General features: G+C 42.6%; 2 protein-coding genes across 2 annotated transcripts; one reads left to right on the top strand and one right to left on the bottom strand.

The window, feature by feature from the left end:
- Window positions 1-467: 467 nt before the first annotated feature.
- On the top strand, window positions 468-16,899 carry pusl1 (pseudouridine synthase like 1). Its single transcript, XM_071894484.2, has 8 exons — window positions 468-654; window positions 783-843; window positions 3,765-3,952; window positions 9,374-9,523; window positions 11,523-11,693; window positions 15,706-15,760; window positions 16,069-16,231; window positions 16,768-16,899. The coding sequence occupies exons 1-8, from the start codon at window positions 599-601 to the stop codon at window positions 16,830-16,832; spliced, it is 909 nt and encodes a 302-aa protein (XP_071750585.1). The 5' UTR covers window positions 468-598; the 3' UTR covers window positions 16,833-16,899.
- Window positions 16,900-17,103: 204 nt separating this feature from the next.
- LOC139907914 (ATP-dependent RNA helicase DDX19A) lies at window positions 17,104-24,725 on the bottom strand. The gene is made up of 12 exons (XM_071894429.2): window positions 24,527-24,725; window positions 24,066-24,105; window positions 23,878-23,967; window positions 23,585-23,720; window positions 23,260-23,352; window positions 22,841-22,943; window positions 22,089-22,203; window positions 21,189-21,366; window positions 20,732-20,969; window positions 20,408-20,570; window positions 19,672-19,863; window positions 17,104-19,401 (listed from the first exon to the last, which is right to left on the bottom strand). The coding sequence occupies exons 1-12, from the start codon at window positions 24,581-24,583 to the stop codon at window positions 19,340-19,342; spliced, it is 1,467 nt and encodes a 488-aa protein (XP_071750530.1). The 5' UTR covers window positions 24,584-24,725; the 3' UTR covers window positions 17,104-19,339.
- Between the last annotated feature and the right edge of the window lie 43 nt (window positions 24,726-24,768).

Below are 24,768 nucleotides of genomic sequence, written 5' to 3'. Positions count from 1 at the left end.
TTGCAGCTAGCACACTCGTCGTAGGAGCAAGAGGAGTCTAATTCTGTGCAGGCAGCTTATGGTCAAAAGCCGTGGTCCAAGATGGCTAGAGGGAAGATGTCCCACGTTTGCGTGGTCTGCTGGATGTTATGAGTCTCTTTGACACTTGGGGCTGGTTAGCTCGACACGGGCTGTGGTCGGTTCTTCTGCCAAGTCAGTCTTCAGAGGAAAAGATGCCTATACGAGGGTTAGATCAAGAAAGAAGAAAACTATCAGTGACGTCCTCGGTCCCTTACTTCCGGACTACAAATGGCGCTACAGGCGAAGATACGTCTCGTGGACCCTCTATCGGATGTGTTGTCTTTGCTGTAGTCCACCGCTTGTCCTCTGTGTAGTCCGAACACGTGAATGCGAAGCTCCAACAGAGGTGGTTCAGTCAGTCAGTGTGGTTATCAAACTCAACTTAACCTTAACGTTAACATTTCACCTGAAACAATAAAACAGAAAACACAGACATGATGTTGTGTGTCAGATTCAGACCCATAACAAGGAGCATTTAGCCGTAACGTTACGCTCCTTTAAATGCGATCAAGAAGTGTGTTAGAAATTCTGAGAGACAATGCACAGCTGTTCACGTTATCTCATCTTTTTCCAATACATTGGAACAAAATACAGGTAGGATATACGTGTGTATGGCTGGTTACGTTTTAAAATATAGGCAAATGTATGTACAGATGTTCTATCTATCTATCTATCTATCTATCTATCTATCTAATTAATTTTAAATCCATCTCCCCCTGCAGTGGTGCAGTCAAGGTGCCTCCACACCAGCAGGTGAAGCTGGGGGTCCAGAACCACTTGGAGGTGAGTGCACACTTTAAGTCTAAAACCAAATACCCTCCAATACAGGTTTTTATTCCTGTCTTTCTTTCTTTTCCTTTTGGTTTTGGGGAACAGCAAGCGCTTTTGTCCTGCAGACCAGAAAACAGTGTTACTTATATTAAAAGTTACTTACTGACATTAAAGCTAAAACTGGCAAATATTAGAAAATACGTAAATGGGGTGATTTTAGGGGGTTGAAGCAGGATGGCATCCCTCTTCTTAAAGCAGCTGTCGGTTAGTTTTATGAATTGACATTTTGTTTGAATTCATCAAAAGTAATCCCCATGTTATTGCTATTTTCCTTTCATTGTAAATTTTGAGGCTTGGGTATCTGACCAAACTCTGGAGCAGGAGGGCTTCGCTCACAGTTTTCAATCATCTGCATGCCGGTTGCTGTTGTCTGGGTAGTGGAGGAAGGGGAGAGGGGGATAAGTGAACAAATCACCTACTGCCTGTATCTGTGCCACCTAACTAGACCAAGGACCACTCGGCAGTAGTCTCCGGCCCACAGTTTGAGGAATGCTGCTCTAATCTGCGTCTCCATTACCCCCCGACCCCGGTCATGACCCTTAGTCACAGATAGCAGACACACAGCAGGATGTATAAACTTTTTCGATGACATTTGACCTTTGTTCTAAAGTTGTTCCAGACTGCTGGAACGCAAGCAGAGGTTTCAGTGGTCTGGTTTAAAGATGAATCCTGTTTGTCATGTGGATTAAAGCACATGACACAGAGAGAGAGGAGAGAGAGAGAGAGAGACACACACACACACATGCTCGTACACAGCAGTGCACTCACTTCCACTTTGATTCATAAATGCATGCAGACACAGATGTTGCTTAATAGCTTCCATGTCCAAAGCTACATGAATTGTATAATGTGACCCTAACGTGCTCCGCTGTGATTCAGCTCCTCCAGAGTGCAGCTGGGCTCCAGGCCTTCAGCAGGAAACAGATTCATCTTAACTTTGCATCCTCTGCATTCCTCACCCTGCAGATGGCTAGCTGCCCCACAGCAAAGTCCTTTACTTAAACTCACAGATACACATCTAGACAGTGAATAGAGGCTAAAAGGGGTCTGAAACAAAAGTGTCTGCTAATATAACGCTGACCTAGGCCCGAATCACTTCTCAGTTCGCTCTTTCAGGGTCTGGCATCCCCAGAAAGCATTTTAGAGCAAAGATCGCTGCTGTTCATTGGTTTGAAATACGTAACAAATGTGCACACTTCACTTTGTGGAACGTAAACAAAAATTGGAGACGCTCATCACAGCTGTTGACACTCTCAACATCCTATTAGCAACTTTTCAATCCATTGGTTGCCTCTCCAATGCGATCACAGCAACTGAAATAATGTTTTCTCTGTGACCTTTGCCTTTTATAAATGGGGGAACTTGGGAAATGATTTTAACGTTTAACGTCAGTGATAACAGGGTATTTCCAAAATGTATTAAGCAGTAATTGGGTGATGTCTTAACTTGTTAGTAATGGATGAAAGATAATCCTGGCACTAGGGAAAACTCAAGCCAGATCATCACATCCCGCATATGTGGAGACCATCATGTCCGTCATCATGTGCTTTTCTATCAAGATAACTTCACAATCCTTTAAAGTAGATATTGCATGCAGGATGTTGAAGTCCTCTGACTGCCTTGAATGAAAGGGAAGAGCTGGTAACACCTGGACCTAGATCATCCTTTAGCTTTCCTATTCTGAGAGACTTTTGATGAATCTAGATTCAAGTGTTTTGGGCAGAATTGTAAATCAAGATGACTGTGTTTGATGTTTGTGGGCCCTTTGACTCTTATCATTTCCTTGCAGATTCTTTTGTTTGGCATGTCATTTGGTAACAAGGAAGACATTTTTCTACAAATTAAAAATTGGAAATTGACCTACTTCACATGCAGTACACAGCAGGCCATTGGACCACACTGGGTGATCTTGTTTGGTCGAACCGAATATTTGATAGATTTGCTTGATTCAGTAGAGCCTGTTCGACCAACTGACAAACAAACGTAAATAATAGGAGCATTTATCCCAGAGATCACAGAAGATATTCAACTCATCAGTCTGCTTGTTGCTGTTGCTGTAAAATGATGGCTTGTTTAGCACAATGGTTGTGACTGAGGCTGTAAAAGCAGGGAAGAGAAGTCAGGCAAATGAACATCGAAGTATAGATGTGTAGATGTGTGTGTGTTTGTAGCATGATTGGAGTCATCTTTGTTCCATTATATAGTGTCTTGAGCCATATTTGGCGACCATCAGTCTTAGCATGCGTGGATGCATTAGCCTGTCATGGACACCACACACACACACACACACACACACACACACACACACACACACACACACACACACACACACACACACACACACACAAAGAAAGGAAAACCCAAGCCTGCTATGTGTGATTCTTATATACTCTGGTGGAGTGTTGTACTGAATTTATGGATGTCATGAAGAGTATGACTCCCAGTAAAATGAGTGTTTGGGGTTATCAGTGGTTTGCCTCTTTAAACCCATGACTAAACATTTTCCCTGCCTACACTGATCCCACATGGTGGATTGACTTCATAGTTTGTGGCGTCAACAGATGGGAGAGCAGCTCTGATAACACAGCAAAGACGACCATGGGAATTCTCATGACAGCAAACTGCTGATGCTGATTGTTTTTTTTTTTTTGATGTCTTAATTTTCTTTGCTTTAATGTAGCTTATCACTGTCAGGCTAATTGTGGAAAGCTATGAGCTGTTTTAACAGTTCCTTTCAAAAACTAACTAGATTGTTGTATTCCACATAAGTAACAGTAACGATTCAATAATGTAATAATTAACCATGACTTTTTATCTCTCTCTCTCTCTCTCTGTGTCTCTCTCTCTCTCTCTGTCTCTCTCTCTCTCTGCAGGATGCGATCAGGAGTTTGAAGCCACTGAACCCAGTCTCTCTGTCTATCTCCAGCAGAACAGACAGCGGCGTCCACGCCCTCTCTAACTCCGCCCACTTCGACCTCCAGCGCAGGAACGACAAGCCGCCATTCGCTGAGGACGTCCTTGTTCAGGCCCTCAATTTCCACCTGAAGACAGAGCAAATCCGGTGAGTCAGCTTCTCCTCAGATGGGAGTGGAATGATAAAAAAAACCTGAGCTGTATAATAAAAAAAAAAAAAAAAAATCAAAATCACAACTACTGCAATGTCTAAATCCCGAGGGACTGGTGTTCCTGAGGAGCCCTGGGGCTTTGTGTTTAAAGCTCTGCATAGATACACCACTAAAACCTGAAGGCATGCTTCCTGTAATACATCACAAATAACAGTAGATCTCTGTGCATATGGCTGAGCTTAATATCCACTCCCTGTCAACTCCCACAGTTAGATAAAGAGTTGTTAAATGCCATATGTTCACTTGTTGAGCATTTACAGGAAACGTCCACCCTCAGATACAGTTACACTGTAATGTGTGATCAATCTATGATGTTCAATGTTATTTTGTGATGAACTTACTTTTTGGTGTACCCACCTTTCCTCAACCTTCCTCTTCTACTTAATTTGGTGATTTCCTACATTTCCCAGAAGGCCATTCAACAACAACCCCAGAAAACAAGCATTGACATGTTGAATTAAGCTGTAGGTGAAGAGAGCAATAGATATAGTATAGTAAGAAGAGGAGTCTATGAGTTTAGAAAAAGTGAGACTCCTGCCCCTTACGCAAAACACAACACGTCTTGCGGCTGCATTGAATTATGGTCTATTGAGGCTACTGTTGGGGGTTTCTGTGCCTCTTCTATGATGGCTTTCTCCCGGCATGATTGTTAAACGTCAGTCCAAAATGGCGGCTCTAGAAAGAAGCCCTAGTTCTTTGAGTCTGAGGGACTGACACCAAAATCTGATGTCTACTGTTGATGTTTTAGATAGCTGTTATTAAATTACATTGTAGCTGCATTGCAAATACATCAACGTGACGTCACATTGTCTATGTTTGGCCACTTACCTGCAGGAATAAGAAAAATACACCACCAAACAACAAAATGGGCCCTTGATCATTATGGCGATGAATGTGTCCCCAAATAGAAAAGATATCATTTTGAGGCGTACATGGGCTTTATGCATAAAAGAAAATTCGTCAAATGATAAAAAGAGATAGGGACAGGAATAAAGGAACGGTCTGAAGTGAACACAGCATCACTGTCGGAGAGGTACAAAGGAAAGAGACTGATAGAGGTTGAGATAGCAAGTGAGAGAGAGGATCAAAAGAGAGAGGGGGAGAGAAGGGAAGAAGCAAAGACAAGAGTCAGAGAGCCAAACAGATGGATATTGACACATGAAGATGGAGGACTGAGAGTGTGAAGCAGAACAAGCCAGCGGGGAGAGAGGTGGAGAGGAGGGAGGGAAGGGAAGGGAAGCTCCCGAGCATCCGAGCGCTAATCCATAAACCTGCGGAGAGAAGGTTAGAGAGGATTAGGATAGTAGTGGAATCCCTATTAATACACACACACACACACACACACACACATATACTGAGAAACATACAAACCTACTTTTTGTGTTGAGGAGCCTTCATACCTCAACACGTATGAAGATGCTTCATAAAGCAGCATTATTAATGACTATTTTTCCTGGCCTCTGAACTGCTTTACACCGTAGAGGAAAATTCAACCACCAGCACCTACTATAGATTCCCCTTCTCCCACTGATACACACACACACACTCCCTATATTCAGATAGGACAGGAGTTTTACGGCCTCCCTAGTGCTTCTTGTTTCTTGATCTGTCATGATTATTTAACACCCCATACCCCTCTTTTTTTCTGTCAGTGTGTCACATCTGCTACCACAAACCATCTTTTCACATCTCTTTCGGAAGCAGGATCTAGCCAAAAAGAGATTTTCTGTTTTTTGCAGCAGCAGCAGCAACAATCAGAATCTGGCTTCTGGCTCCTAGCTTTGGTCTGCTGCCTCTCGAGATCGAGCGCCGAAGCAAGATCCAAACCCAGATAGTAGACTGCAAAAAACATGTCTTTAGCTAGGGTTCAGTTCTCTTCTGTGAAAGGGTAGTAGAGGTGTGTGCATCCAGCCTGTATTTAGGCCAGGTGCTGGATAACAGACTCATGACAACTCACTGCCTTAATCTGCCTTTTATATTCCGTGTATTTAGTGTAGGGGTCTACTATAACCTTGAGAATGCTAGGACCCGCACTATAACAAATGAAAATTCTTCACTTGATCATATTCTGCACTTTATACAATAAATATGTCAAGAACAATATGATCTTGGAGTGTGGGTCCTATGCATTCTTAAGCCTATGGGATGTTTGTACCTACACACCCACAACAAGGACAAACAAAGCAAAGGTGCGGTGAGTCATGTTTGATACCGTGAATACCGTATTGCTATAGCCTTGAGAATGTAATCTTGTTACTGTCTGTAACAGTTTGTGCATCACCATGTATGTGATTACCTGTGACACTTGTGGTGTCACCGGTGGGGCGTCTGTATGCACCCCTTAGTTCCTCACATAGGTGTTTGCCTGATGAAGACCTTAGGGTCGAAAAACGCTGCATTAAATAAAGTATTAAGAAAGGAGCTCTAATCCAGTGTGCGGATAATCCTTTTTGAACCACTTCTCAGTTCTTTTCTGTGCCAGCTGTGAAAAGCTTTTCCCTCATCTAAATGGGCCTCAATTAGCCTAAAATGAACCGTACTTTTCCCATAAGGGGAAACTGCTGAATAGCAAAATGGTGCCACCCCAAACAATGCCCCAGTTCCCAAATGTGTGAGGCCATGCTTTGTGTACTGCTTCTGAAAATTTTATGTGTGTACACTTGTGTGTGTGTGTGTGTGTGGTTTGGGGGGCAGGCGAAGGCTGTCACTTCATATTGGGGCAGGCGCTGAAGGCAGACGCAAGGGTTTCCTCTGCCATGTGTCACACCCAATCTCCTCCCAAGGAAACGTAACCTAGTTTCCCAAACTGTGCACACAGGCACACACACAGATAGACCTGCACTGCTGTATACAGAAAAGGACACATACAGTACATGCCAATTTGATCAGCATTGCACTGATGCTGGTATACACAGGCACATACACATATATGCATACACTCTGTCCCGCCCTCACTCTTTCTTTCTTTGTCTCTCTCTCTCACTCACTCACTCACTCACTCACTCACTCACTCACTCACTCACTCACTCACTCACTCACTCTCACACACACACACACACACACATAAACTCATACTTTCATACATGGAACAGCACATGACAGATGCATGCATGAATGACTGCATGCTCCATGTGTACAAACTCAGCCACTTTGCACAGCCATGTGCAGATAAAGGCACAGAAACACTATAGGGTGCTAGTATCCTCTGTACAGCCACATCCAGTAAAGTAAACACAATCAGTGTCACAGCTGGCTGCAGGTCTTTGTTCTTTCAGTTTACAGCTGTAAGCATTAAAGATTTCCCACTTGTCACTGCATGATTCCTGCACTATTGCTTCCTTACTGAAGAGGGACTGTGTGGAGTTGTACTTTTATCATCTGCCGAAAGGTGCGAAGAACGGTCCTGCAACCAGCCTTTTAGACAAGTTTTGTATTATGCTGCTCAGTTATAATAGGCAACAACACCACCTCCTCTCGCTCACCCCCCCATCTCTATCTTTCTTTCTACTCTACCAGGTGGGAACCTGGAAGTTGACACACATACTGTGATTCCATGGGTTTGAATTCCAACTTCTGCTGCCACATTTCTCTATCATTTCTTTCATATCTCACTTCATTTTCAAGTCTATTAAATATTGAAGTAGGGGTAGCAGCATGTCCTTCCTTAAAAAAAATAACTAAATTGTTATTTGCAATGAACGAGGCCGGCCTGATATACTGTCAGAAGCAAAAGAAGAGTTACAAGAAAAAAGTATGAAGAAGAATATGAAAGATATTGGAATAAAACAATTATAATTTGAAAGATCAGAAGTAACATCTTTGGCCAAATCACAGCTAGCGTTGGTGTCATGTTTCTTCAGCTCCTCCCTGGATTCAATCTCACAACCTCTGGTACCAATGGCAAGTCACAAATTCATTACACCAGCTGAGAAGTGGGTGGACTAGTGGTTGTTTCACACCGTGACTAAGAGTGAATGTTGTCAAAAGTTTAATGCAGCCACCTGGGGCAACTTTGTAATTTATTCTCATGGATATTCAGCATTTATTAAGCGAGAACTTACAGTGAACAGTATCTTTTACAGTCAGAAGTTTTCATGCACTATGGGCTCAGTTTTTGAGATTTTAAGAAACTATGTGACTTGTTTATTGGTGAGCGTCTGAAGATGCTGTATAGCAAGTTTGGTGTCCTTTGAATGTAAAATGTGAAGGAGTTGGCTTTAATTAGTTTCACAGTTTTTGATATAACAGCGATTGACTTCATAATTGACTATAAGCTGCAGTGAAGCAAAGATTCTTCTTTACATATATATTGGGAATAATAGAGCTCTATAGGATGTACCACTAATTTATTGCAGTTTTTAGATTATAGTAATTGCTGTAGCACCACCATGGGGACAATTGGCTCCATACTGGAGTGGGAGTCGTTTGGTTTCTCATTCAACAACATTATCACAAGAGCTTGGAAGCAGAAAATAGTTCTGACTAACTTAACAGCACAGACAAAATATTCAAACCCCTCTTGTTAAGGTGCCGTGTAAATCTTTGATGTGTTATTGCTTATTAAAATTGCTTTGTTCATGATTTCAGCAACAAGAATTTAGCACAAAATGGATCACATCAAAAGGAAAACGCTCTTGTGTCTCTACTGTAAGACCTCACACAGAGCCAGGATGTACCATGGATTGATCCCCACTGTTTTTAATTTTAATCTTCAAGGGAAATGATCATTATCCCGTCTGAATAAATTAGACCCATTATATGTGTATACTGCCTGTGCATATGCAGATCTAGAGGAAGTGGCCGATGTCAGCCCTGCCCCTGCTGGACTCACATCAAACGCGCGCCGGCCTTTGATTCTGTTGTGATGCTAACCGTGTTAGCGTAAGCCCTCGGCTCCTCGGGGCTCTTGGCAGCGACATTCAAAGGCCTTTTAGCCTTTTGACAATGGGTGTGCCTTTGTGAGAAAAGCTGCCACGTTGGCATTTTGGACAGTGACTTTTGCACTGGTTTTCTTCCTGGCAGTAACTTGTTGGCGCTAAATAAATGAGGGCATTAACGGCATGACTCAGTCCGAGGAAAAAAGAAGCAGGGTTAAAAAAAAAAAACATGCAGAAGGATGTCTGTGTTTTTTATTTATTTTTTTTTTTTTTGTTCAAACATTCAACAGACTCTTTGCTTTTGGTTTCATTCATTCATTTTTCTTTTATATGAATGTCTTTGCTTTTTAAATGACTACAGACTTTCAGACCTAGAGCTGGCTGTAAGTATGTATTATCATCTGATTGACTTTAAACCTTGATTAATGGAGTATGACTTTTCTTGATTCCAACAACTGTTTCATTTCCACACACTGCCAGGATCACCCGTGCCTACCGGGTGCCCGGTGACTTCCATGCCCGTTTCGGCGCCCGGTCTCGGACCTACGTCTACCGGATAGCCCTGGGAGTGTCCCACCACCACCAGCTCCCCCTCACAGACTGCAGTCTGTGCTGGAGCCTCCGCAACACGTGAGTCGTCCCGGCTTACACACCGCCCCTCCCTGCATTCACACATCTCTCCTTTCATCCATCCCTCCTCCAGCACTGCTGTCTGCTTAACAAAACTCTGTGTCTGTGTGTGTGTGTGTGTGTCTGTCTGTGTGTCTGTGTGTGTGTGTGTGTGTCTGTCTGTGTGTCTGTGTGTGTGCTGAATTCCTTTCTACAATAAAAATCAAGCTCAGAGGAAACTAACAAGTATGTCCACACACACACACAATAAGCTCATGCCAAGCCTCGCTGACACAATGGCACATTAAACACATGAATAATCCACACGTGCCATGCGAGAGCTGCAAATTAGGGCCAGTCAAACAAAGTGGTTTATCTGAGCAGACATCCCAAAACAAACAAAGGAGAAGAAGAGAGAGAGAGAGAGATAAAGAGAGAGAGAGAGAGAGAGATGAAATAGTAGTAGCTTGGATGCTGTTCTTGTTCTTTTGGCTGTGATTGGAAGGAGGGAGCGTGAAAAAGCACATTTCAGAGATACATGAGCATTTGTGTGCTCTTCTCTCCTCTCTTCACTTTTTGGGGAAAAGTAGGGCAAGATAAGCTGCAGGCTTATACAGATGCAGAACAACACCCACGCACATTTCCCTGATTTTTTTTTTCTGCCTCTCTCTCTCTCTCTGTCTCTCTCTCCCTCTCTCCATCCACTCTCTCTCTCTCCGCTCTCTTCTTCTCTTGCTCTCTCCATTTCTGCTTCTTTCCATCTTTCCCTCTTGCCTCTTTTTTTGCCTTGCTCTCCCTCCTCTCCGTTTCACCATCCATCTCTTCCTTCCAGCCCTGAGCGTCTCTCCCTCAGCAGCCTCGTTCCATTCTCTCTTTGATCTGCCTCTCCCTCGTCATCACGCCTCTTTTCTCTCCATCTCTCCCCACTGCAAAAAATGCTAATCTTCGCAATTCATTTAATGTTGGGTTGAGTCTTAAAGTCTTCTTTTTCTGAAAACAAGTAGGAAAACATCTGCCACTGGGGTGAGATTATTTCCCTTGTTTCCAATGTGTTTTGTTTTTTCCCAGGATGTTTTTAAATCCAGTGACATTATCTTGCAACACAATTCTTGAAATGCTTTAAACAAGTAAAATAAAAAATAATGTAAAATAATTTTTTCCCATTTGTAGATGGTTTTTTTGGGGGTTTTTTTTCACATATTTTCAGAAAAAAATGATTTTAAGATCAAATGAGCTGTTAAGATGGGCATTTTTTGCAGTGCCGTCCCTCATCCTCATTCATAACTAACTCTCATGTTCAAGACTTTAATTAGTGCAACGCTCAGAACACTCATCCATGTCCCTGCACACTCACTCTCTCTCTCTCTCTCTCTCTCCCTCTCTGCCACATCATATTTAAGCAGTGACAGTAGCGTGGTACCGTGGAGAATTGGAGCGCCAGGCCCTCTCTTTCTCCCTCAAATGTGGCTGCGGTTGGCACTTCACTCTCTCACGTGGCACCGTCCTTCAAAAGATTAGACCCAGCAAAGCCACATAGAACTTTACATTATATAAGTCAGCTAATAAATTGCTCGGCTTTGAAAGCAGGAACATGGAGGCCTGGATACCTGTGTTACTCACATATACATCCCCACTTCTTGACCTTTGTGTCCTGACAGGTCACTTTCAAGCCAGGTTGCAGTATCGCAAGGAGCCTCCAAAAGTTGATATAAGAAGCCCATTAACCTCAGCTGCTTACCTCTTGCTTATCCTTTACACCCAAAGGAAATGCTTGGTATTTGTGATCATTGATTATGGAAAATAGAGCAATTTTTCCATTTTTTTGCTCAGCTATACGCCCACAATACTCAGTGGTGAGGTTTCCCATCAGCGCTGACTAGATATCAGCTGCTCCATCGACAATCCTAACCCAAACCATCAGTGAGAAAACTGCCATGAACCCCTGATCAGCAACCAGGCCCAACTTGTCCCTGCTGTTGTTTGAAAGCCTCTCTTCTTCTTCTTGTGTGTGTTGTGTCAGGGAGCTGGATGTGGGAGCCATGCGCCAGGCTGCCGGCCTGCTGGTTGGGACTCATGACTTCAGCAGCTTCAGGGCATTCAGCTCCGACATGCCTTTTAAAAACCCCGTCAAGACCCTGGACGTGGCCCGCATAGAGCCGGGAAGCGCCTTCGCACACACACACTTCCACAGGTAGACTCTACATTCTAATAGACTGATCACAGTCATCTACAGATACACCAAAGTTCAAAACCAATGTGTTAGGCTCTTAAATTATCAACCCTGTGGGATTACATGTTGACGCTGCAGTGCACACTCTATAGAAATTCATTAAAAGATTTTATGGATATGAGTTGTCACTGAAAGATGTCTAAAAAAACGATATGCATATGCTTTTGCACTTCTGGGTAGATAGATGTAATGTGTTTCTCAATCTTTCATCCACTGATGCACAACAAGTTGGCCAAAGTTTTGAATCATTTACAATCACTCCACTCCACCATGCATGTGCAGCCTAGAAAATCTCATTACCCGCTCTCTCTTGCCAAGCTTCAGTTTGACTCGATGGACTGCCTGGTATGTCTGATGTGATATTTAGGTAAAATCACACCAGACATCAGATTGTGATTTGGACTCACAATGAATCGTGTCCAAATGATAGCGAGGAGAGTCCTGACCAAATGAGTTTCTCTGAGAACTGAATCCTATCCAGATCAGAACACCCCATACTACTTTCACTGAAATCATATCTAATACATAACTTAAAAGCATTTGTTTTTATTAATGCAACATAGGTTACATTATAAGAAGTACTGCTTACTATTTATGGGCAAGTGATTCATGCTCTGGGACGAGTAAAAGGCTATTCCACTTGATCAAAGTGCTTGTGCCAGAAATAGCATGTCCACTTCTGATGCATGTTGGATCATAAAGGTAGCAATGTATTTGTTTTTGTTTGTTGGTTATGTATGTGTGTGTGTGTGTGTGTGTGTGTGTGTGTGTGTGTGTGTACCGTGCCTGTATGTATCTTGGACAATGAGGACCGAGCATAATCCACAGCAGAGATGGGTGAGGGGGGCTGGGAGAGAGCGGGGCATGTGAGCTTTGGAAGATTACATGTCCATGGGGGTCGCTCTGCATGCCAAATACCACTTTCATGGGCATTAATTATTTACCCTGAAAATATGGTGCACAATATGGACATGGGTGGAGTGTTAGCAGTTCTCAGAGTAAATGTCACACAGTCCCTTAACCCCAACACACATGGCGTATGAACAAGCCATGAGCATCAGGCGTTACAAATCTGCACATATTTTACACACGTTTTCTGACTAATCTGATATGTGCTAAAATGACGATGTCCTATTTTGACACCGTTCATCCCAAACCCTCTGGTTGCATTCTCACTAGACCAAAAATCTTTTCCTCTGTCATTCTTTAAAAAATTCCCATCAATGGCCCGATGTAGGCTAACTTTAGTCTCAGTCAGGTTTTGGTCCTATAGAAAGCCTGCAGTCGAGCTGAGTGTTTATTTTTTTATGAGGGTCACTATTCTAAGTAACAGTGATAAAACGAGGGGAAACTGAGTGGTGAATTATTGAAGAGCCAGAGGTTGAACTACATTTTTGATCCCAAAAACAGGGCGCTGTGGTGTGTGAGGCCAAATTGAGTTTTCTGGTCTTGACTCGACAAGGACGAAGAGAGGATTATTTTTTTTTTTCCCCAGAAATGTTTGATCTCATGGCTCTTATTTGGTTCATTGCATAGCAGGTCATACATAAGTGAACAGCACTCCATCCCAGTGTTTTGTGTTGGCAGAAGTAGGATATGTGGGATTTTTTTGCAGTATCTCCCACTTGGCATCATGAATTGCTGAGTGTGTCACAGATGGCAAACACGGCAGCAAATCCTCCGATGTCAGCAGTGCAAAGTATCAAAAATCTAAATTATTATAGTTATATTCACACTAATACAATCAACTGTACTGATGCAAAGCAAGCAATATCTGTTGCAGTTGATTTATGACTGATTTTAAATGTAAAAATGATTTTGGACGTAGCCGTTCCATCGAGTTAAACACATGAATGCTTCCAAGTTGCAGCAACAAAATATCTGTGCTTTCGCCTCATCTGATATGACGTGAACCCCTCAAGTGTCAGCTTGTCAATCCATCTAAGGGGCACAATTAACCACTCAAAGCAGTTCCAGATGTGCAGGTGTGGAAGTGATGGTGGTTTTTTTAGGCTCCACACAGAGCAGACATCCACCCATCAGTCTCTCTCTCTATCAGACAGGAATCACATGGAGACAGAGCAGGAGAAACCAAAATGCAGATGTACCTTAAAGACAATATGTCACAATAGAAGTTATTTTTATCTATTAACACCTGGCTGTGTGTGTGTTGTCTATTTGAGCAGTTGTACAGACGAGACACACACACACACAGATGCACACAGAGGTGATTGGTGCAACATGTAACACATGCTTTCTCCACCCAAATCCAAACATATTATCCCTCACCCAGAGTCCATTACCCAGCAGCAATGCTGTATAAAAAAAACTCCCTGCACTCCTCACATATAAAATGTAATCAGACAGCAAGCGCTGAGTCAAATTTGCATTTGACCCAATTCTCACCATGTTCCGTTTTGCTCGGTTCACTCTTCTCTCCCCAAAACCTAAAGGCTGTCGGCCAATCAGTTTTAGGAAACAGAGGGCTGCTGTGATTCAGTTGGTGGAACAACATACACTAGGAAAAAGAGTGAAACTTAATGTCAAATTGCACCAAAAAAAAAAACTGCGTTCATATTTTCTATGGCATTACGTATAATCCTATTGGGCCTAAGCTGCGGTGGCGCATTCAGCATGTGACATTTAAACAAATCTGTGCATGAGGAAAGCTTCTGGGCTCTATCAGATGTCTGGCATGAGCATGAATGTCACATCCGCCTCCAACTCTGGACGGGTAGGAGCCTCTGTCCTCGCGGTGGAGCGAAGTATTCAAATATCAACAAAAGAGAGATAAGGAAGAGACAGGTCTTAACACATAATAGACATGAGAGACATTTCTTTTTTTAGTCAAAATGAATGACTGATGACTTTCAGGGCTTGGCTAGGTCTGCCTCCTATAGCTGCAGCTCAGATCTTTTAACCCTTCGAGAGCTGCAGTGCAGACTGGGATCCTCAGGCAGGACCCTCCTGACCAAGTCTAAGACACGTTTTTAAAGACAAGCTTTGATTTGATTTTTCCGGTATTCATTTTATTGCTATCCTTTTTTATTGCTCTGTTTTTAACAAATGTCTGGCATATAAATGTGACATAAAATGTACTATTATTAAAATGAGCATAAGAGCTAAGAAGTGTGGCAAGTGTGGAATAAAAAGAAGAAAATAGGTGTCGTTTTGACTCTTACACACTCCGCTATGGCTGTCCATGTGTGACTGAGAGATCCTATATTACATCTGACAGCCGTTCCAGATTGTGTTTTGCTTTTCAAGTGACACTTCAGCCCCTTTGGCAGTATTTAACCTTTCTTTGGTATTGCACATTCAGTCAGTGATGCCAAATAGACTGTCATGCCTTCAGGGCTTGATGTTATTACTGTGATTCGTGAGAAGGGTTTTGAATATGCTCGCAGACCGCTGTGCATTTATTGCTTAAATGTGAGGGGCAACACAAAGAAACAAACATATCGTATATTTCTGAATTATTGTGCCTAAATGATACTCTTAGGTCCCTGAGGCCCTCAAGTCAGGCACTCTTGGTCCTGAATCAACAAGACTAAAGCTAAAGGATGATTGTGCTTTTGCTATTGCTGCCCTTTCGAACAGCCTTCGCCTTGATATCAGATTTAAACAACTACTTAAGACTCATGTTTTATTTCTTGTATTCTGTTCTCCCTGTTTTTCTATTTTACTGTTTTTTACTGTATTTCTAGTTCTACTGTTTTATGTGTTATTGTTATTTTTCTGTTTGTTGTGAAACACTTTGTAACCACAGTTTAGAAAGGTGCTATATACATTAAGTTTTACTTACTTAGTTACTTACATCTGTTCATTTGTAGTGGGGGCAGCCATATATATTTGTTATATATGTTGTGTATGCTAATAATTTGTGCAAATGTCATCTAATCCAGGCATTTAGGTTATGGGCATGAGAGTGGCACATTTTTTGTTTAACACTGATTTTGTCGTTTTTCTCCAGAGAGATCCAGTTGTGGGAGCTGACCTTTAAAAGCAGGTCTTTTCTCTATAAACAGGTTAGTGTTGTCTTATTGTCCTGAAGATCCCAGTAAGATTTCTGGTGTCTTTCTGTTCAATGTACAGACATGAAGGTGCTGCAATACATGGTGAGTACATAGCGCCATCTGCTGCTGATGGCTGAGAAATACTGATCATTCAATATAAAATGGTCCTTTAAAAATGTCATTATTTTATCTTTTGGGCCAATACCGTTTTCCCACCTGCACAGTGCAGCCTTCAGTGAAATTAGTACATATTATCTGAAAGCTGTTGATTAGCCGGTGATGCTGTGTGGCTCCACCCAGCTGCTGACCCTGTGTTGCAGGTGCGCAGGATGACGGGGGCTCTGGTGGCGGTCGGCCAGGGGCAGCTCTCCGTCCCGCAGCTGAAGGAGCTGGTGGAGGCCCGGGACTCTCTGGCTTACCCCCAGGGCCTGGTTGCCCCGGCCCACGGCCTCTTCCTCACCAGGGTGGACTACAGAGACACAGGTGAGGGGGTTGCTCCCTATTGAGGGGAGGAGTCAGACTAACCCTCAGACGAAAGGGTTTCCAAACAGTTCAACTTTACAAGCCTTTTATCAAAAACCCCACCAACTCCAATATCAAATTGTTGTACCAAGTTCCAAAAGGCAGCCATAAATGCTATAAATTGTGAAGCTCATAATGTACAGTTTCTGCTGACTGTCAGAGAGGTCAGTATTTTTTGTTAAGGCTGCAGTTTCGTGGTGTTTAGTAACTATCACCTGAAGTGTCCATCTATCCCTGTTTGGGATATGTTGTCATGATTTTTGAGCCTGTTGCCCTTGACACATTAAAAACTGTTGCAGTTTTTATGATCCCCTTCCAGTTCAGGCACCCACTATTTGAACTTTCAAACGGTTAAGTTGCCTCATGTTACTTTGAAAATTCACATATAAAAGTGGTGATTGTCAGCTGCCTGTAGTTGTGATGTAGTTACTTCATTTTGTCCTCCCCCTGTATATAGACATGATGGTTTTCTCCATCTTCCTCTCTGCCCTCCCCAGATCTGCAGCCTTCACAGCAGACCTCAGAGGGGCAGCTTCCCTCCAGTGGAAACCCAGAGGACTAGTCCTACATGAACATCGTGTTCATTCATGCTATTGTATGCACCGAATGTAATAAAGTTTTTATATTCATATGTATCATTTTTTTCTATCCCGGACGCAAAGCGAGGCAGTGTGCGGACTGCAACATCACCCCATGGGAGCCGGTGCCTGAGCCTTTCAAAGTCAGTGTCATGGAGTCATTATTGGCCCCATTGGGTATTGTTTTTTTCATGGCTCTATCTCAGCATACATCGAATATTCAAATAAGCGTAAAGACAGACTGAGTACACCAAGTACAGATGAACATCTGTGTTCTTTTAATTAAACATATTCAGAAATACATGACTGTGTCCATGAACGCAGCTCAGCTACAGAATACCACACACCTTGAACCTGTCGTGTCTACGCAACACCTTCATGTTACATCAAGACAACTTGCTTTATAAACCTGGTTAGGCAATATTTATGCCTATGTATACATTTATGAACTCGTTTTTGGTAGGTTTTGACAATTATCGAACAAGGTATACAACATGTGGAGAGGAGTGTTAAGTCCTGTAGCCAAAGCTGCTGTGTGCGTCCATGGCTGTCTCATACAGTGGTATTACATTATGGATCAACAAAGTGCACTCAGAATACACTCCCACTGATAAAGTATACATCCAAATGTCCAAATGAAACTGCATACACTGCTTCTTTACTTCAAAGACTTCACAGACATGTTGTTCATTATTTTTCAGCGCACTCTAGCTTGCTTAAAATTTGGCTGCATCCGTTCATTCATTATAATGATTTTCAGCAAGTCATCCGTCAATAGTCCATTAAACCAGAATAGCACTAGCATGCTACTCAATGCCAGTGGGAGCCAGATGAGTTTTGTAGAAGGTTCAGATTGACCGATCATTGCCTTTAATGCTTCAGTGCAGTAATCAAATGCACTAGCCATCGCACTGTTTCCTTAATTTTGTATAGTCACCCATTAATGCAACATTAACTGATTTAGGCTCTCTGTGATCATGAAGTGCTGCATCTTATCAAAATTGAACCTCAAAAGGAATGTTTTTGCACTTCTTAGAAGTGACAAGCAGTCATTCAGCCACACACCATTTCTTTGACCTAATGTTTTAAATATGTACACAAGTACACGTTTTCTATCCATGCAACCATGTTGGAGTAACACAGTGAATCTGATTGGCATAGGTCCGATGGTCCTCAAGTCAAATCAGCATTTGGTTTCAAGAAGATAGATAATTCACACATCCTAAAGACGTCCATAATTCAATATATGATCAAAATTTCAAGTGTTAGTCAGAATATTAAGCCCAATGTCTTTGAATGTCAATAACAAAATCATATATATATATATATATATAATGCACTTGAGGAAGGCATTGCGTATTTTTTCACCTCACAATCCTTATTAATGACAGCACAGCCTGGGTGAATAATGTAGCTGAACAGAAGTCAAACTGGAGACCCTGATTCAAAAGATTGTGCGGGACAGTGACACACAAGGGAATTGGATCAGACCTTAATGGCTGCGTTTTGAATAAAATGTGGGTTTAGGAGACGGCGACAATGAAAAAAGACAAATGATTACTGCTCAGTAGTGGCACCAACGGCCATAATAATTCTAAAAGTGATAAAAAAAAAATAAAATGCTTGCAAGATGATGCGTGGTTGGCGATCGACAACTGAGTGAACACAGGAATACCTAAATGTCCATGACTTGGAATTAGTAGTCTATTACTCTAGGAATCCTATTTGGCATTTGACTACAAACCCTGATGCTAAAACTGAGGTTATCTGAGGATTAATTTTTCAGTCTGTCATTGTGAATAAAGGTTGATAGTATTTGATAATAGTTATCACAGGTTGAAAAGTTTGCATAGACCCTTGAACCCCAACCATCACCATCCCAACAATGTAATCTTAATGATTAAACTACCACTTGGTACAGCATACCCAACTTCACCCTTTGTACTCGAGTTTTGCTTGTCACAATAGAGCACAATAAATGCTATAATAGCTTGCATGATATAGTTACATTCAATTATAGTATGTTCCTATTCTTCAAAACAAGCAACTTTGTGGCACATAGGAATGGTTCTTATCTGGTTTTGGCTCTTGTGATTAACTTAATATCCAACACAAACATTAAAATCTCTGAGGACAGTAACAGCTTGTATCATGTCACCACTAGAGCAAGCGCCAAAAAGTGTTTATATATCCATATGTGTACGGTAAAACAGAGCCGATTATGCCTGCTTCTGCAGCATCACGATACACAGCGATAAACTTATAGACTTTTATTTAGAGAAGTACAAAGAGTGAAACGGGGTATGTTCCAGAGACTTAAAAACAACCGGCCGAGAAAAGACATGTCCACGTGTAAACATATGCTGTGTTTGTGGCTTTGCTCTTTTCTCTGACGACTAAAAAAAAACACTGTAGGAGCGTACAGTCCTTGTAGAGGGTGGAGGGGAGGGGGAGTTGGGTCGGCGTCCTTCATGCGATCACGCCGTTCTCTTTAGCTGGAGATTTTCTCAATTTCATCCAGATCATCTGTGTCTAGTTTTTCAATTTTCTTATCTGTAGAGGGAGAGACCACAGAAAACGATAGTGTTCAACTAGAGGGCTGACAAGTCACACAAGTCACCGAAATGAGCGAATGTTTTTGAAACAATGAAGAAAGAATAAGACATACAATGTTAACAGTTACATAAACTGTTGGGCTTATCGACAAGATACCACAAGTAGCATAGCATATCAATCTGATCCTGTGTGTGCACAAGTAAGAAAAACGTATTGTGTGTGTGTGTGTGTGTGTGTGTGTGTGTGTGTAGCTGCTGTTGGGCTTACTGAAATGCTCCTGGATCCTGTTGAGGATGTTCATGCTGAACTTGCTGTCCACCATGTTGACGGCCAGTCCCCTTTTGCCAAATCGACCTGTGCGGCCGATCCTGTGCAGGTACGTCTCGTTGTCTGGGTTTCCATCCTTGTCTACTGGCAGGTCAAAGTTGATCACCACGGAAACCTGCTCAACATCGATACCTGAATGCAAGACAAGGAGAGAGAATGTTAAAAAAAAATATATTAGTTATATATTGTAGGCACACACACCTATTCAATTTTGCAATGTGATAACCATTCTATATTCAAATATTCCATTCCCTTCCAGTGTCTCAAATGCATTCAATTAACTAAACAAAGCTTCCTTGTAATATGCAATAAGATATTTTATATTAGGATAATTTTTTCCTTCTTTTGTACAATGAATGTCAGCTGCCTTGAAGATGTATGGCATATTATCATGTTTACCTTTCGCAAAATATCCTTGCATATTACACAAACTGTTTCATTTATGTTATGTTTCATTTGTTATGTCCTGTTCCTTGAGCCTCCTTTGTGCCCACTTTTTCCAATTCTAAATTCACCCAAAACGTTGTGCAACACTAATCCTGCCCTACATTTGCGACCGTCTTGCACATGAAGCAGTTCATTATGAACTTTGTTAGAAAGGCTTTTGTTAATAAATGTAACAGTAATTTGATGGCATGATGTTGACTCTGCCCTCCTGCCTGCACACGGTACGTACCTCGCGCACAAACATTTGTGGTGACCAGGACCTTCTCCTTGCCATCCCTGAAGCGTTCAATGACAGCGGCCCTCTGCTCCACCTGCATCTCTCCACTGAGCAGCGCCACCTGGTGGCCCTCTCTGGACAGCTCCCCTGCCAGCCAGCCTGCCGTCTTCCTCGTCTGGACCACAGAGAACAAAGGCTCAACAACGAAACTTCACTAATGAGACCAGCGTTTCACCACCAAGTTCCAAGTCATTTGGAGGAAACACTAAAAATCTGACTTGATGGACAACCATTTTGGAAAAAAACGAGAAGGTCAGGCCTTCTATGTGGACTCACATGGCAGAAGATCATGGCCTGAGCGATGGTGATAGCTCCGTAGATGTTGCAGAGGGCGTGGAACTTTTCCTCCTTGCTGTTGCACAACACATAGTACTGTTTGATAGTATCCAACGTCTCCTCCTCTCGCTTCAACTTGATGATGTTGGGGTCAGGCACGATGCGCTGGGCAAAGTTCCACACAGACTCTTCAAAGGTGGCTGAGAACAGCAGCATCTGGCAGACTTTAGGCAGCATCCTGGGTGGCAGGGAGGAGAGAAGGGAAAGGTCAACAGTTGGGGTGACTGCAGCATTTGGAAAAGGTAAAACTGGTTAATGTTTGAAGCTGTATGTCTCCAGGTGCCGTGCCCCCCCCCCCCAGCTTTTCACATGACAGTCTCTTTTTTCAGTCCTTCATTCATATGTTGAATTAGTGTGTGCAGGTTTGTTTCTTCTCAATGTAGGTGTGTATTCTGACCTCTGGATGCGGATACTCTGGTCCTGGTGGCCCTGTGTGGCGATCATGACGTCAGCCTCATCCAGCACAAACACCTTGATCTTCTTGGGGTCTATGAACTTGAACTTGGAGCACCAGTCCAGCATGGTGCCGGGTGTGCCAATGACTATCTGCTCCTGCAGCTTCATGCCCCGCTGCACTGGAGCAGGCACAAGAAACAAACACACAAAATCAGCTCTCTCAAAATCATCTCTCTTTTCAGATATTCTGACAATTGCTACAGCTATTTTTAAATTAGATTTTCTGAGGCTAAGTTGCAAGTTAACTGAAAAGTACAAGCCAAATGGTAACAGTACAATACTCCATTTGCCAAGTATCAGATCAGGATCACTCAAACTTGGTATTTAGACCCATTTTAAAGAATTCTGATTTCAAAAGGCAAACAAGCACTGCAGAGCTTCCAGTCACGAATGGAAGGAATAGTAAGACTCAAACGAGGCTCTGAGGTGTAACTCCATAAAGCACTCTGAAGTCGCAAAATAGTGTAGTTACGTCTTTAAGCTGCCAGAATTTGCTTTTCATTTCATAGTGAGTGCTTCTCTCAAATGACTAGCAGTGTCTGATGCTGCCTCCAAGTGCTCCTCATAAGCTTCTACTTCTGATATTAGAAGTCACAAATATGACTGTTGTGTATTCAAGTCTTTTTGGTCAGAAATACAAAACCTAATTTTTGCCTTGAATGCCAAACCATTACATTGTGATTGTGATGATGAGGATCACAAATCAATCTAAAATGTGGTTTTGCTGGGCATGAGTGGATAAGCAATGTGCCCTTCATAGGATTGTAGTCACATAAACCCCAACTTCATCCTCTCCTACGCTGCAGTAGATGTAGGAATGTACAAATCAGAGGAGCCTTACGCTTGTTGCCTCTGATGGCGTAGACCAGTCCGACCTCTGGGTAGTGTTTGCCCATCTGCTCAATCACCTTGCCAGTCTGAAGTGCCAGCTCATAGGTGGGCGACACACACAGGCACTGATGGAAAGAGAGGAAGGAAAAAAAACACAAAACAGCATTTAGGCCTAGGCATATTCCCTGGCTATTTATATTTTCCCAGGCTATCACTGCAAATAAGAATTTGTTCTTCCTTGAATTGTCTGAATATGATCCAGAAATACAAAATCAAACTTATACAATGACATTTTGAATTGTAGTTATTTTTCTTTCACCAGCTGAAAGACAAACAATGTAGAAACCTTTTTCCTTAGTGTGACAAATGCTTGGAAACGGGAAATTGTCTTACAAGTTCCCATATTATTTACTTTCCATGAATTTGTTTTCAAATGTACTATGTGCCAGAATAAGAATAATGGTTTTCCCTCGATCCATTGGTAAATATCAGATAAATGTAGTTTCATTAATAGGGTATATCTTTCAAGAATAAGTTCTCACACATAATATGCACAATTCTGGTCCCTGATTGGCAGATAGTACCACCTTCCCTGATTCAAATGATGGAAACCTGTGGCCTCCCAGAAATTTTACAATGTGCATCCACCCCAAGACCTGGGATTCAACACTTCACCTGATTCCATCATGAAAAAAATAAACCTTCAGCGCATTTCAAATTCTTGTCTAGAGAGTAGGAGCAGTGATGGAGGTGGAAACCAACCTGGGGATATCTGTTGTTGGGGTCTACATGGCTGAGCATGGCCAGGACAAAGGCAGCCGTTTTCCCTGTTCCTGATTGCGACTGGGCAATCAGATTCTGTGGACTAGAGGGAACAAGGCGTTAGAAAAGACGGAACAAGAGGTAAAATGGTTGCTGATAGGGTCAAAAAATTAACACCTGCCAAACGCCGGTAAAATTTGAACCCGCCAAACTGAAAGTGGACACTGGTTGGTGAGCATTTTCATGGCGACCCATGCGCACTAATAAAACTGAGCAATGATTTCACTTGAAAAGTAAATGAAGACAAGGAAATAAACATTAAGGACTTTTTAGAGAGTTGTGAAATTATACAGTTATACAGTATCTATTCAGGGTCAGTGATTTCAATGAGTGAAGAGAGTGTATGAGTGTATACTTACGGTTCTGCCAGCATCATAGGTAAGGCAGTCTCTTGGATTTTGGAGGGTCGGTTGAAACCCATGCCGTACACGCCCTGAAGCAGCTGAGGTTTGCTGCACAGAAGACAAAATCGTCAGATGTCACAATGTAGAGTCAATAATGGAGCAGGTAGGGTTCAGTGACTTTGATAGGGATGGGAACTGAATATATTGATACCAAAACATTCACTCTAATAACATGTAAATGTCATTAATGCTAAGCAAAATTAGTAAAGATACCACAGGCTAATACCAAGCATCAAAAGAGGGGTGGATGAATGGATAGATGGACAGTAGAGTCACTCACAGTCGCAACTCCTCAAAGGACTTGACAGAGTAGAGTGGAGAGTTCGGATCCTTCTGAAGAACTTCCACTTGATTGGTGGTGTTGACAAGATTACTGCGGATCAACTTGTTTAACAGTGACTGGGCCGCTTTGTCCTCTGGGAAAACAAGTCATTTTGTAGTCAACAAGACTGAGAAGAAGAACTCAAAGAAACAAATAATCCAGCCAAGTTTGCCACCAGGGGATGGAAATGTGGGCTAAGCATTGTAGATAAGGAACTGGAACTGGAACAGTCACACACACACACTGCCCACCTTTGTCATCCTCTTCTGAAGTCTTGTTGTCTCCTTCTCCTTCCGTCTTTGCAGGTGCACTGCTTGCGTCTGTTGCGTTTGCGGTGGTGCCTGCAATATGAATAGTAACATTTAAACTATGACCATTATTCTGATTACCGGTTTTCTGACCATTACATTTTATACTTAATCTGGCCTTGCGCACTTACCATTTTCCTCTGGTTTGTCTTTTATTTGCAGGCTACCAATCTGTGAAGAGCGAGATATGAAAGGTTACAGACATGTCTGACTGCCCAGATGAGGCTCTGTATCGTATGGGCGGCAGGACTCCTTCTCAGTGCTAGGTAGGGAGCTATTTTGGAGCCTCTTGCATCATTAGCTAGCTAGCTGACAGCTAAAGCTAGTGCAGCTCATGTGAGTTGTGTGTGAGCACGCAGCATCTCTGTTCAAAGCCAGCTAGCTAACGGTGCTCTGACCACCGGATCGTCTCCACGCATAGAGGGAAACTGTCAAAACTGCTACCTGGCCGTAACCATCGTGAACAGTCAGCGAAGGTGGCATCTGAACAGGTTCAACGGATACAAAATAACGCTGAGTAGCCAACTGCTGTTAGCAAAGTAACACAACAGGCCAAAGCAGCCTAATGTTAACGTTAGCTCGTGTTGCGTACCGATTCGGCCGCGGCTTCCTGCTCGTCCACTGCCAGGGCCCAGGAGTCCGTAGCCATCACGGGAGAGTTTCTTCGGTCGTTGTAGCGCGTTGGACAACTGGATAACTCAGCTACGAAACCTAGCTAAGAGTTAATTAGTCGGTAACGTTGAAGTAACTATCTTCCACAATGGCGTGTCGAAACCGACTTCGGGCACCTGTACGACCGCTCAGACGTCCGGGTAGGATGATAGGGCGAAATGA

Source organism: Centroberyx gerrardi, chromosome 5, assembly GCF_048128805.1.
Source record: "Centroberyx gerrardi isolate f3 chromosome 5, fCenGer3.hap1.cur.20231027, whole genome shotgun sequence".
NCBI classification, from domain to species: domain Eukaryota; kingdom Metazoa; phylum Chordata; class Actinopteri; order Beryciformes; family Berycidae; genus Centroberyx; species Centroberyx gerrardi.
The sequence above is the reverse complement of the archived record's forward strand: the minus strand, read 5'-3'. Positions and strand labels throughout refer to the sequence as shown.

What these genes read in the sequence shown, in the direction of transcription:
- pusl1 (XM_071894484.2), top strand. Translation starts at nt 599, where the DNA reads ATGCACAGCTGTTCACGTTATCTCATCTTTTTCCAATACATTGGAACA. An exon ending in CTGAAGACAGAGCAAATCCG is followed by an intron (nt 3,953 to 9,373) that starts GTGAGTCAGCTT and finishes ACACACTGCCAG; the next exon opens with GATCACCCGTGCCTACCGGG. An exon ending in TGCTGGAGCCTCCGCAACAC is followed by an intron (nt 9,524 to 11,522) that starts GTGAGTCGTCCC and finishes GTGTTGTGTCAG; the next exon opens with GGAGCTGGATGTGGGAGCCA.
- LOC139907914 (XM_071894429.2), bottom strand. Translation starts at nt 24,583, where the DNA reads ATGGCTACGGACTCCTGGGCCCTGGCAGTGGACGAGCAGGAAGCCGCG. An exon ending in AGGAAGCCGCGGCCGAATCG is followed by an intron (nt 24,106 to 24,526) that starts GTACGCAACACG and finishes CGCTCTTCACAG; the next exon opens with ATTGGTAGCCTGCAAATAAA. An exon ending in CCAACAACAGATATCCCCAG is followed by an intron (nt 22,204 to 22,840) that starts GTTGGTTTCCAC and finishes TCTTTCCATCAG; the next exon opens with TGCCTGTGTGTGTCGCCCAC.